The following is a 14659-nucleotide window of genomic DNA, read 5'->3' on the forward strand; positions in this document are numbered from 1 at the left end:
TCCATTTTTTAGAACAGAAGTGGGCACTTGTGAATGACAGCCGGGAGTCCCTGCTATGTTGTGCAGCTGTGGACCAGGGGTGCCCTCAGGGCCACGCTGAGAGAGGGATGGGGCGCCACTCCCTCCATATCCCTCCTCCCAAAAAGAGGAGGAGAAAAAAAACCTGTCCCAAATTTAAAACAAAGAGTTGGAAATCCTCGAATAGTTTCGTGGGTCCCTGATAGTTTTCTCCATAAAGAGATGGGGTAAATCCTATTACCCCATCATTTTTCCTCTGTCTGACCTCCTCCTCAGCTTCTCTTTAATTAGAGTCCCTGGTCTGTCTTTCTAATTACTCCTTCTCGCACAGTCGGCACCCTGCCTTGCCCTGTCTGCATGCCCCACGCTCCAGAGAGAGCTCCACTACTAAAACTTGCTGCTGGTTAAATCTCTCTGCCTACTCACCTCTCCGCCCATGCACCCAGGCCCATGAACATGGCTGGAGGAAAACACACCACCGTCTTAACAGGTCTCACTTTAACTGCATGATGTCACATCTCATGTGGGCCCGTAGGGCCGCCTGGCAGTCCTACCACATCTCCCCCGAAAATTCACTCGCCCACTCTCCAGGATGACTATTTCACACTTTCTCCTCTCGCCTCAAGCCACCAACATTTCTCTTTTCCTTTCCAGCTTTTTATTTGACTGAGAATATAAAAGAAATATGAAGACAGCTCTCACGTATTCCCACCATCAAATCTGCCCACTTGCCTGCGCCAGAGCCCGTTGTCCCTCCTCCCCTGTTGCAGGGGCGGCTGTGTCGGAGCCAGCCTGTGCGCGGGATCCCGTCCTCTCAGTAACTGAGGAAGCCAGCCTGGTACAGTGTCTGCTGTGTGCCAGGCTTAGTTCTAAGAGCCGCTTACAGTAACTGATGTAATCCTGACAGCAGCCCTGTGCGGTGGGGATGATACCAGTTTTACAGACGAGGAAGCTGAGACACAGCACAGTCCAGCACCGTGTCCCAAATCACACCGCTGTGGTAACTGTAGTAAATTCCTACAGCTCCGGAGCCCACGTGTGCAGCTACTCTGCCATACCCTGTCTCCCTGGATATTGCTCCAGCAGCCTCTCTTCTCTCCAGCATGGTCAATTGTCCCTCCCCACCAGGTCTTACCCATCAACTTATGAGCAAGTTCTAGTGTCTCCTATTTTAAGAATCTACCCCTGACCCCATCTCTCTCTCCAGCTATACCTTAAGGTCCCTGTTCTCCTTTTCCGCCAAATTTCTGGTAAGATTTTCTATATTTGCTGTATCTTCTTCTTTTCTAATTTTCTTTTGAACCACTCCAACCTGGCTTTTGTCCCTGTCATTCTTTGGAAACAACTTTTGTCTAGGTCACCGATGTCAAAGCCAGAGAGACAATCATAGTTTCCCAGACCCTCTGAAATGCTTCCTTCGTTTGCCTTCCCTGACCCTGCTTGCTTCTTGGTTCTTCTCCTGCCAGTGGTCACTCCGCTGTGTACTTGGCAGGATCTCCCCCTGCTGGCCACCCTCTGAATGGCAGGTTGCCTGGGGTGTGGGCTGGACCACTAGCCTTTCTACCTACACTCAGCCACTGGATGATCTCAGCCAGTCTCAAGGCTTTAAATAATATTTATAAGTTGATAACTCCAAAATTTTTATCTCCAACTCTGACCTTCCCTAGATTTCCAACATTTCCATTTGGCCATCACACAGTTACTGTATCTCAAATAAAACTCTTGATTTCTCTCTTTATCATTTAGTTTCCATTTTCAATAATGTGGGATCTTCCTCCCAAATCTCACATCATCGTTACCAGCAGGGACTCCATCTTCATGTTACACCCCAGACCTGACGACCTCTCTCCTCTTCCAGGACTACACCCTAGTCCAAAGCACCAGCATCTAGTCTCTATTTTTAAAATTGCCTCCTGATGAATCTTCCTGTTTTGTCTCTTCCTCTGATATAGCCTATTCTCCATCCTGGAGCCAGAGTCATTTTTAAAAATCAGATCTGGCCTGTACCTCATTCCCTATACTCTCTCTGTCCCTGCCTGCCCCCCAGCCCAGTCTTCTTAGCTGTTTTTTTTTTTTTTTATTTCGGCATATTATGGGGATACAGATTTTAAGGTTTCAATAAATGCCCATTTCCCTCCCTCCCCCCACAAGTCTGAGTCTCCATCATGACCATCCCCCAGATGGTGTACATCTCACTCATTATGTATGTATATACCCGCCCCCCTCCCCCCTCCCACCTGCCCAATACCCTATTACTGTAGTACCTATGTGACCACTTAGGTGCTGCTCAGTTAATACCAATTTGCTAGTGAGTATATGTGGTGCTTGTTTTTCCATTCTTGGGAAACTTCACTTAATAGTACTTAGCTGTTTTTTGAACACAGCAAATACACACCTACCTCAAGTCTTTGCCCTTGCTTTTTTCCCCTCTTTTGGGAATGTTCTTGCTATAGATATTGACCTAAATTAAACAAGAGAATTTGTTATTTTGGTATGGTCTCTGGTCGAACTTTACCTAATCAGAAACGCTTGCCTTAATCTCCCTGTTTAAAGTAGCAGCACCTGGCATTTTCTGTCTTCTTGCCAGTTATAATCAGAGTGTAATGTTGTCTGTCTGTTGGTATATCTATTTGGCTGCTATGTGTCTCCCTGAGTGGCCTATGGGCTCCACAAAGGCACACACATTCTTTTCTATCCCCCAGTGCCTAGAACAGTGACCATGAGGGGTTCAATACATATTTGTTGTATTTTTGGAACAGTGACAACTATTAATCCTATAAAGTTAAAGTACATATATGAATAAAAAGAGATTAGAAGTACTATCTTTTTTAAAAGTTAAAAAACCTCTAAATTATAGAGGAAAGGGGGTATGTGTGGAGAAAGTTGTGTAGAAGCAAGAAAGGAGTCTCAAAATTCTTGCATGGCTGCGGATGTCCTTCCTCCCTTCTCTTCTCTACTGTGTGCTGAGGTTCCCTGTTGCAGTCACTGCTGGGTTGAAAACCAAGGGGAAAGACCAAAGAAAAGGCCTTCCATGAACTTAGTAAGCTTTCATCTGGGGCTTCAGGCGTGCATCCATGGTGATGATGGGGCCTTGAAATATTCCTAGGAAGTTAAAAGTGGAGAAGCAAAATGAAATTGGGGATCCTATGTTCCTTAAATCCACTACACCTGAAGCATGGAAAATGACAAGTTGTAAATGTTAACTCTTATGATGATAATGATAATTTTTTCATGTGTTGCTTTTCTGGATAATACTCCATTTCCCGATTCTTTTAGATTTGGATTGAGAATGTTGATGCAATTTTTTCCCGTCTTTTGGATCATTTCTCTATAGGAGAACAGGATCCAAGAATGAATTTATGTATTTCTTACTTATGAGTTTTACTCACTGGTATAGAAAAATAGGAAAAAATGCTAAAATAATAAATTCTTTTCTTTATATTAGGAGATATAAAGGGATTAGAACAGCTCCTTTTAAGTTCTGTTAGTGTGTTTTCTGATAAACCTTTAGTGACCTCCAGAAAACAGGAAAGGGATGTTTCCTACCTTGTAGTAAATATAAATGACTTTAATAACAACTCCTATTACTTGAACTTTGACTCCCAGTAAATATAATGCATGATGCATATCTGCCATAACTGTGGTTCTGAAAGCTTAAAATATAGGATATATAGCAGGCACATAATCCTGCAAAGCTCACATTGTCTGACTTGGTTGTAAAAATTTATTTTAAAAGGCCAAACATGATTATTTTATAGTCTGGATCATTTCAAAGGATCCATTTGTTTAATTGTGCACTCATTGTATGTCTTCATGTTTCTCTTTGATTTCTTTTTTGCCTAGAGGGAGAAGAAGATGAGGATGAAGAGGATGAAGAAGATGAAGACGAAGAAGAGGAAGATGAGGAAGAAGATGAGGAGGATAAAGATGCAGACTCCCTGGATGAGGGCTTGGATGGTGACACTGAGCTGCCAGGGTTCACTGTCCCTGGTGTCACGTCCCAAGAACCTGACTTAGAGCAGGGAAACATGGGCCTGTTAGAGGGAGCCACCTACCAGGTGCCAGATGCCATCGAGTGGGAACAGCAGAATCAAGGCCTGGGTAAGAGTCATGTGTGTTTCCTTTTCCCTCCTCTCGCACTTCCTTTCATTTTTCTCTAAGGTGACAGCCTTCTTTCGTTGGCATCTATTGTGAGCAGAATGGATTTTCTTTTCTTTCTTTCCCTCTTTTTTTTTTTTTTTTTTTTCCAGCCTGGTCTTGTTGCTTGGGCTGGAGTACAGGGGTGTGATCATAGCTCACTGTAGCCTCCAATTCCTAGTGCTCAGGCAATTCTGCCTGAGCTTCCCGAATAGCTGGGACTACAGGTGTGCATCATTGTGCCCAGCTACTTTTTAAAAGTTTTGTAGAGACGGGGTCTCACTATGTTGCTCAGGCTGGTCTTGAACTCCTGGGCTCAAGTGATCTTTCTGCCTCGGCCTCCCAGAGTGCTGGGTTTACAGGTGTGAGACACTGGGCCCAGCCCCACATGGATTTTCTATACTTCTGGGTGGTTCGTTTGGGAAAAAGTTATCCATTATTTCTTTCATAAGTTTATATTCATGCTCTTATATAGCTAGGCTTCAAACAGTTTTCTACTGCCCATTACGAGCATGGTTGCCTGATTTTTGGAAGGAATTCTGTTTTTGCTTCCCAGCCAGAGGACAGTTGTAGGCTTCAGAGGGACTTCCAAATGGGAAGGAGATGTGTGTCCTCAGTACGTTAAACCAGCAGCATGAGTGGACTGGAGTCAGAAAACAAATGCATCTCGTCCCACTCTGTCCTCTTAGAATTTATCCCTGGGGGAAGTTCTTCCCCTGCTTCTAGGTGAGCAGTTGGGCAGTCCCATGACTTTTCTCCTTGCTGTTATGGCTGCATTACCTTGTCAAACACAATCTCTTTTCAGCAGCCAGAGTGTCCAGATCATCTCATGCTCATTCCCCCTTGTGCACAGCCCGCCTTCAAGGTGAGAGACTCCAAGGATGCAGGCTGACCCCCAACTCGGCTCTCCTGTCCTTGTCAGCAGGGAAGCCCCCAGGCTGCCCCTCCCTGCTTGGCAGGGGGAGGCTCTGTTAACCTCGGAGTGACTCCTTGAAGCCCCACTCTCTTGGCCTGACTGAAGTGACCTCTTCTTCAAAGAAATCCCCTCTCTAAAATTCTCTTAGTCTTTAACAGCTGGACCTATTTATACCTTTAGGTTTAAGAGTCAGGTAAACTGCTAAAAAGACCAGTTTTGGGGGTATTTCATTGAAATTTGGAAGCTGGTCTGGGACTTTGCTCTGGATATAATTATGGGATTATCACCCTATAGGTTGGTGCAAAGGTTGTAGTTGCAGTGTAGCTGGGATTTCCTGTGAAATATGCATATAACAAGGGGGGAAGACAATAATGGATGGGCTTCCAGTGGACAGACAATATTTGCTCAATTATTTTCTGGTCAAATTCAGCATATATAGGGCAATGATTACTTTAAAAACATGTCAAATACAAGTGATAAAAGCTTATAAAGGTATAAAAATATAATAATATCAAAATGTTATAAAACAAACACAAACTAATATGAACACTGGTCTGTGAACAAATTAACAAATATTTAGTCTGAAATGCTTCTGTTCTACATGAACTGGTTTGAAGTGAATGAAATAAAATACAAAATACAAAGATAACTTTTTATCGAGCAGGTGAAAAACAAAGAAAAAAATCTATACATAAAGTGACTTACCAGATGGTGGCTTTATAATACGGAAGTATCATGTACAGTTAGTCTTTTTAGTATGGAGAGCATGAATATTCAGAGATACCAGCACTTTCCTGGAGAGAAGAGCAAGGGGGAGAGGGTTGTCTTTGTATAGAAGTAGGGAGGTCATATGGTGTGTACCCCTGGATTGTGGTCAAAGAAACCAACTTTCACCACGCATGAAGTTGGCTTCCATCTATAAATACTTAGAAGCAATTGGAGGGACTGTGGATCTTAGAAAAATATGGATAGGCTGGAATAGTCATTTGGGCTGTGGTCATATGCTCCTCAATACAAATTTACCACTGCATAGAAGTCAGATTTTTAAGGAATCAACTTTGAGGTATGCATTATATACAGTAAACTACATCCACTGAAAGCATCGAGTTCAATAATTTTGACAGTTATACCCATGCAACCTCCTTCGCAATCACAATGCAAAACATTTCCATTACCCCAGACCCAGTGACTCCTCCTGTCCTGGCCCTCAGCCCCGGGTAACCAGTCATCTGCTTTTGTCACTGTAGATTAGTATGCATTTTCTAGAATTTTATACAGATGAAATCACATGTATATATGGATACAGATGGAATCATATGGTATATACCTTTTCATGTCTGGCTTCTTCCACTAGCATAATGATTTTAAGATTCAACTATGTTGTTGTATACATCAGTAATTTGTTCCTTGTTATATGCAATATGTATATGTATATATGCATAGCTGGGTAGTATTCAATTGTAAGGATGCATCGCTTTTTGTTTATCTAGTCACCTGTTGATGAACATTTGGGTTGTTGCCAGTTTTTGCCTGATAGCAGTTAAATGTTAAGGCTTGTCAGACTTGAGGCTCAGGACAAATAGCTCTGTTGTCCTCCTGTCCTGCCTCCTGGCTTCAGTTTCCCATGCATAGCTAAAGTTTCTTAAATTAGTGATACTAACTCAGTGATTTGCTATGCTTTTAAAGGTGATTTTCCCAAGTCCTGAGATTTTTTTAATACCAGATTTTTTTTCCTATTATAATAATTTACCATTTTCCTAGGTGTCTCTTACCTTTTTCTGTCACTTCTTTTCCTGATATATTTATTTTGTCAACGTGTTTCTAGCATTGTGGGTTTCCTGGGAATCAAAGCAAGAACAGATGTTTCAAGCTGTTCTTTTTCCTGTTGTGGGAAAACTGGGTTTGAGTAGTGTCTGGGTCTAGAATTTTATAACTCACCAACCTTTTCCTGGAAGGACAGGAGTATCTCAAAATCAATAACTTCTTTTTTTATTTTTTTGAGACAGAGTCTTGCTTTGTTGCCCAGGTTAGAGTGAGTGCCGTGGCGTCAGCCTAGCTCACAGCAACCTCAAACTCCTGGGCGCAAGCAATCCTGCTGCCTCAGCCTCTTGAGTAGCTCGGACTACAGGCATGCACCTCCATGCCTGGCTAATTTTTTCTATATATATTAGTTGCCCAATTAATTTCTTTCTATTTATAGTAGAGACGGGGTCTCGCTCTTGCTCAGGCTGGTTTTGAACTCCTGACCTCGAGCAATCTGCCCGCCTCGGCCTTCCAGAGTGCTAGGATTACAGGCATGAGCCACCGTGCCCAGCCTCAAAATCAGTAACTTCTGAATCAATATTAATTGATACAGTTTCCTAAATACTCTCAGGTCACATGAAATAGTGCAAAATCTCCCCTATTTGTGGTGGATTTTGTGGTAGGGAGAATACTGGCTCCACCCAAGGGGTCCTTGTCCTAATCTCTGGAACCTGTGAATAAATTACCTTACATGATAAAAGGGACTTTGCTGACTTCATTAATTAAGAATCTTGAGGTGGGTGTGGGGCACTTATAACTGTAATCTCAGCACTTTGGGAGGCTGAGGAGAGAGGATCACTTGAGGCTAGGAGTTGGAGACCAGTGTGGGAATATAGTGAGACCCCATCTCTACAACAAAAAAAAATTATTGGGGCATGGTAGTGCACAGCTATAGTCCCAGCTACTTAGGAGGTCGTGGCTGGAGGATCGCTTGAGCTGTGATCGTGCCACTGCACTACAGCCTGGACAATAAAGTGAGACCCTGTCTCAAAAAAGAAAACTTTAGATGGGAATGGGGAGATTATGCTGGATTATCTGAGTGAGCCCAGTGTAATCACAAAGGTTCTCATGGAGGAAGTAGGAGGGTCAGAGTCAGAGAAGGAGATATAATGACGAAAGCAGAGGTTGAAGTGATGTGGCTATGAGACAAGAAATGCTGATACCCTAGAGGCTGGGAAAAAAAAAAAAAAGGAAATGGATTCTTTCCTTGAGCCTCTAGAAGGAATGCAGCCCTGCCAACATCTGGATTCTAGCTCAGTGAGACCCATTTCAGACTTTTGACCTCCAGAACTATAAATCAATAAAGTTGTGGTGTTTTAAGCCCTAAGTTTGTGGTAATTTATTCCAGCATCTATGGGAAACAGATACAGATTTCAATAAGTATTTAGTGAGCAGCAGCATTTTGAAAGGAGAGCTGCGTGGCAGCTATACTCAGAGTGTAAGTGTCGTAAAATTAAGTATAGTTTTTTCATAATGAATCAATAAAAATGCAGACACTGAGATCCTTCAAAAATCTGATTTAATATAATAACACTTTAATTGACCATCCTCTTTGTTTCTATTTTTAAATAGGTTACTTTATTTATATATTATCATCTCCAATTTTATAATATGAATGGCATTCCAAAGCAAATGCTAAAAGCCGTATAAATTTTTAAAAATGAACAGATTGAGTTGGGTAGTGGGCTAAAAATAATGCAAAGTCTTTGAATAGATTATGGTCTCATTTCCTGTGAAATAACAAGAGCAGAAAACATAGATGACTTTCTAAGGCAAAGCAGTAGATTCATGGCCTCAAATTGTCTGAGCTTCTGTTTTCACATATGTCATGTATGCGTTGCTTCCAGAGCTTTGGAGGGAGAGAGCTTAGTCTCTTGATCTCATTGTAGGGAAGTGAGTGTGACTATGGAGTGAATTGTCTGTTGTCAGGATAGAGGGAATAAGGAGTGAAAGTTCCACATTTTGATTGCGGTGAATTGACTGATTGGTAAAATGCTAGTAGCATATAGGACGCTGTCTATCTGCATATGCAGAATCACTTTCTTTCCCCATCTAACAAGTTAGTTTTCAAATTTATTGACAAGAATCTGTACAGAGAGCAGACACTGTGACCCATACCACTTCTTATCCCATAAATCACACAGTTATCCTCTTTTTTTTTTTTGAGACAGAGTCTCACTTTGTTGCCCCAGGCTGGAGTGAGTGCCGTGGCATCAGCCTGGTTCACAGCAACCTCAAACTCCTGGGCTCAGCGATCCTACTGCCTCAGCCTCCCCAGTAGCTGGGACTACAGGCATGCGCCACCATGCCCGGCTAATTTTTTTTTGTATATATATTTTTAGTTGGTCAATTAATTTCTTTCTATTTTTGGTAGAGACGGGGTCTCGCTCAGGCTGGTTTCAAACTCCTGACCTTGAGCAATCCGCCCGCCTCGGCCTCCCAAAGTGCTAGGATTACAGGCGTGAGCCACCGCGCCCGGCTATCCTTTTTAAAGTATAAAATCAATATGACCAAATTGAGTCCACATTCCATTTTCATGTTTAAACATTTACAGTGTACCTAATATCTGGTGATTCTTTTCCTTTTGCTTTCTGTATCTGTTAGGATGCTTTCAGGTATAGGTAGTAGATTTCCTAACTTAAATTGGCTTAAAGAGTAAAGAAATACATTTTTTCTCAAAACAACAAGTCCAGAGATGAAACTCCTGTGGCTGTTGACTCAGTAGCTCAATTGTCATCAGTGACCCAAGTTTTTCTCATCTTGCTGCACTGCCATCCTTGGTGTGTTGACTTGGACCTTGGGCTGTTCTTATAGTTGCAATGGCTGCAGCAGTTTCAGGTGTCACATACAGTCAAAACATTGTCCAGAGAAAGAAGACAACAGTTCTTTTGTTTCTTAAGAGAGAGGCCTTTCCCAGGACCCTTGGTAAAATTGTCTTGCCCCTAATTGGCTGGGATTAGGGCACATGCCCATTTCTGAACCGTCCTTTGCAGGGGGAACGTGGTCACGTGGTTAGTGGGATGGATTGGGGGGGGTGGCAGTCACCATGCCTGTTACTCATGGTTTCTGTGTTCTGTTTTCTTCTTTTGTATTTGATGCTCATCTGTCCTTCAAGAATCCTATGATCAATCTTGTTAAATTAATGTCTTTATTTTAAATATGTTTTGAGTTCATGTGTTCTGGGTAAGAGCTTGAGGGTGGTATGGTTCCTCAGGAAGAAACCATTTTTTGGTGATTTTAGAGTTTGGTTGCTGTCCGGATGGATAAAGCTTCCAAAAGTTATCAGTTAGTTAATTGAAGAACTATTATGGATGTCTTTACTTTTTTTTTTTTTCAAAAGCCTGCATCTAACATTGGAATGGGCACATGATTGAGGAACTGGAATATTTTTCTCTGGAAATCTTTAAAAAATGTGATAGTCACTTAATGGTGTAGATATGTTTGTGGAAAACAGAGGAAGGGAAAGCACTCATGTATCTGTTTTTTCACCAGACATTCATTGAGCACCTGCTAAGTGTGTGCTGTGTGTTGTGGAAATAGTGAGAGGCTGACACATCAAAAGATAAATAACTATGGAGTGGAACAGAGAGTGGTCCTGTAGATGTGAGGCCAGTGGCTCAGCAACTCCACAGCAGGGAACTAAATCGTCACTTACAGCCCAGGCTTGCTGGGAGTGGGCAGCCATCTGTGAGGTGTGGCTTCAGGGGCTCACTGCCTGATCCCCTCATTTACATTCCATTCCTGTCCTCATATGGGGCCGACTTTCCCATATAGGAACCTTCCTTTGCATTGAGATAATGTGTCTTCAGAAGGCCTTAGAAAATGTAGAACTGCTAGCTGGGTAGCATAACTCCTTAAGATATTATCATTTATTATGCTCTATAAGGGATTCATTTACCAGGTTCATTAGCTGGTAATTTAGCACGTTGAAAGGGTAAAGAACGTTAAGACAAATGTGTTTCAAATTGGTAGGAAGGTAGAATGGACTGTAGCCTAAGTGCGGTGGGAGAGCTTTATGGAAACAGAGCATTTGAGAAAGTCCAACCCTTATCCCTAAAACATGTCAGCACTCTCTTTCTTCTCCTTGTCCTCCTTTTTATTCATTTAAAACACACAACATGTAGCTAAGGCTGAATCCTTAATATAGTGCAGCACATGGCAGCAAGGAAGAGATGCTTCACAAAAAATAGTGGGTAGTGTGGGATTTCAAGCAACTCCTCATTGCAACAAATGCCAGTGTATTTTCATGTATAATGTGTTAAGCTATGGCTTAAAGTTTTGCTCAGGAAATTGCCAGGGCTAACATAATTAAATATGTGTATGAGACCAGAGGAAGGAAAGAAACCTTAGTTCAATGTAACCAGCACAAAGAGAGATGGCAGATTGGCCATAGGCCCCAGACCAGTGGTTCTCAACCTTGGCTGCACATTGGAATCAATTTCTTATAGCTCCTAGAGAGCTACAAAAACTACTGATACCTGGATCCTAACCCTAGAAAACAGCTGTCCTCAACTGAATCTATTGGTTATTCCTCTGGGGCAAGGCAGCTTCTGTTTATGTAAGGAAAAGAGGATTTTAAGAAGTGTTTCTGTGTATTGTAAATGGAATCCCCATTAGTAAAGATTTACGTTGCCGTTAGTGATCTTTTGTGTCTTGGATTAGTATGTCTTAGAAATCTTCAGCTTTTTTACAGTCACGTAGAGATCAAACGAAGTCAATATTCATGATCCAATTTTTCCAGGAAGCTGATGGTCACATTATAGACTCCTAAATCTGGGCCATGGAGGTTTGTGCCCAGACACCTGTATCCAGGATGAGTGAGCATGTCCTGGCGAGTTTCCTTGGGTAGGTATCAGCCACATGCCTGGGAGTCCCCCATCCCCAAGATGGTACTCAGGGTTTCTGGATTAAAGAGTAATCTTTGGAGAGAGTAATCTTTTGAAAGAACTGGATGATTTTTCCTAGAAAAGAGAAGCAAAGACTTGGCTTTTCACATTGGACAAGACAACCTTGTGCCAGAGTTTAAACTGGATCCCTGCCTCTCCCTACCTCATAAGGGTGAACACCTATGGGAAACTAAATCTGCAGTGGAGGCTGCCTTTTAAGTACTATGCGAACTGTTGGTTACATGCAGATTTGTAGTGGTTGGGGATTTCTAGGGGAGAAAAATCTATCTATATGCCTGTGGTAAAATATATCAACAAACTTGGGATTTTAGTAGGTTTTAAATGCACTTATTTCCTGAGTTTCCCATTTTTTTTCATCCTGTTGTATTGTACGTATTTTTGTTAGAAGCCCTAAATCCTCTTTTTAGCATGTGGTAGGTTATAAATAGGTTAAATACCCAAAAATGAATAGACTTCCTCCCTGCTGCTCATTCCCAACTGTGCTCGCAGATGTGCTCTGAGGACTACAAACACGGAATTCATTAGAACCAAAGTCAGAAAGAGGACCGGCCAAGCCTAAAGAAAATCAGGTGCTAGCCTAAAAAGAATTTAATGTACACTGTTTTTCCCCTTTCATTTTAATGTTTATGAGACTTCTGGTGAACAGTTCCAGATATTGGTTACAGTCAAACTATTGTTTTCCTTTAACATAGCGCATGTTAAGGTGTTTGGAAAGAGGAAAGGATTGATGGTGTGGATAATTTTGTGGGGTGTGCTAAATTTTTTTTAAAGACTGACATTAATGATGTTTCATAGCTATTTGTAGGACTTCCACACCAAGAATATCAGGCACACAGAACTTGAGACTTCAGGAATTTACATTCCAAGAGTCTTAGGCAGAACTTGGATTGACAGACCCCATTCACTTTGCCCAAATCAGCTGTGTAACACTGCAAATTACCTTCTCAGCCTTCTAAGTTTTCTTTTGAGAAAATGAGCATGGAGTCAACTCTAAGTCTCAAATGCTGCTGATGGAAACCCATAAAATGGAGTCAGTTGAGGGTCGCCACTGTGCAGTAGCAGCCACGACTACCTACGTGCACAGTTTAGTATGTTTAGAGCATTCAAGTGAATCCCTCAGCTATAAACCCTCCCTGGGGGATGTTCCTATGTTGAGGAAAGAAAATTAGGCTTGGTTGTTAAAAAATAACCTTTGGACCAGCTGGGTTTCCTGACTGAGGGTTCACAGCAATATTAGAGCAGTAGGTTCTGTATGATTTCCTAAAAGATCTGTCAAGTTGGCCTCGGGAAGCTGAAGCTATTTTTGAAATTCAAAGGATTGAAGGTGCAAAGAAGAAATACAACACAGCAAAAGTAAAGGAGAGATTAAATGTTAAAACAAGGAATCAGAGATTTAGATCAGGTAATTCAAGGATTCAGTGGTTCAAGGACCAGGAGCATTTCTTAAAATATATTTGTCTCTTTTATACACTCCTGATATATTCAAAGATCTCCGTGTTCTGTCTGGTTTATCTTTCTGTCTGTTTCTCCCTGTGGCTCTGTCAAAGACCTCTGTATTAATTGTGCTGTAGTCACTGTCACCAGAATGTGCATCAAACATTCCTGACCTATTTTTTTCCTACCATTGCTTTTTAGGGAATAGCTTTCTCCCCCTTTCATGTGTCCACACTCAGATCTGGCTGTAGCCTTTCCTGGGAACCCTAATTTACACCGAGTTCTCCCTTTGGAAATTCCTCCAGTAGTTATTGTCAGTATTATTTAAGTTCCATTCATTGCATTATCTCATTTTGCTTATTATTTTTTGGGGAGCCTCATAGCACCTAGTGCCCAGCATAAGTATTGTTGATTGCTTAAAAGGGGGTTCTCTCCCAGCTGGTAGTCATTCTGGGCGGAACCTCTCCAGCACAGTTGGGAGGAAGAATGGGGAGGCTTTATTGCATCTCTCCTGGAGAGCAACGTGGGGGTGGGATGGGGCTTTCGGATGACATTAGTTTGATTTATGGAAAAAAGAATATTTGATACTGCATAATGCTTATAACTGACAATAAGCTTAAATATCACATGGCAGGTGGAAATTCACCTGCTTTTAGCTTTCTCTGTTTCTCGCTACTTACAGCAAAGTAAGTACCAACATCTACAAGCTTTTAATAATCAACTAATTATATAGCGTGCCTTCTGATCATGAATTTTGGGAGCATTTTGGGACTAGGTTTTTCTGAAACCTAATCCAACATTTAACTTTTTTTTTTTTTTTAAAGAATGAACTTTGAGCAATTCTACACTGCAGAAATGATCAGACCTTGGAGATGTTGGGCCAATTACCTTGATTCTGTTAGCTTCTGAATCAGATGAAAATCAGATGATTGCCTTCTCACAGAGTGATTGATTAAATAAAAAATTTCCAAATAGTTAATTATTTGGCTTTATAAAGATAAAGCATTTGATGGCTCCTACCAAAGAATGAAAACAACCATCACATTACTTGGACGGTAGTGAGGCATTTATTAAACCTGATTCTCTCTGCCATGGGCTGATTGCTTCCCCAAGTCAGAGAATCAAGTTGTCTTTTTGTATCTTACTTCCAGCTGCAGCGTATGATGTAGTGTCTTAAATGTTTTAGGATCCTGGTTTGAACATTTTTTTTTCTTTTTGTGTCTTTAACGCCCTGATCCTAGACATTGGGTTCTTGTATCAAAGGTTCATTAAAAATAAATTTTGACTTATTGATTAGGAAGAGCCCTATGGAAACCTAAACCCAAATATCTGAATTCCAAATTATTTATCTTGGCTTAACGTCTTCTAATGATGTGCATGAGATAATGGACTCAATGCTTCCCAGAAGCTGAAGCTCTTCTCTATATTTTCATAATTAAATTAT

At 41.5% G+C, this 14659-nt stretch overlaps 1 protein-coding gene across 1 annotated transcript in view; it reads left to right on the plus strand.

The window, feature by feature from the left end:
- Positions 1-14659, plus strand: part of ARMH4 (armadillo like helical domain containing 4) — a 111365-nt gene that overhangs the window by 39538 nt on the left and 57168 nt on the right. Inside the window, exon 5 of the mRNA XM_020285764.2 lies at positions 3862-4119. Within this exon, the coding sequence (XP_020141353.2) occupies positions 3862-4119 (258 nt within the window). The remainder of the gene's footprint in view (positions 1-3861; positions 4120-14659) is intronic.

This window comes from Microcebus murinus, chromosome 6 (genome assembly GCF_040939455.1).
Source record: "Microcebus murinus isolate Inina chromosome 6, M.murinus_Inina_mat1.0, whole genome shotgun sequence".
NCBI lineage: Eukaryota > Metazoa > Chordata > Mammalia > Primates > Cheirogaleidae > Microcebus > Microcebus murinus.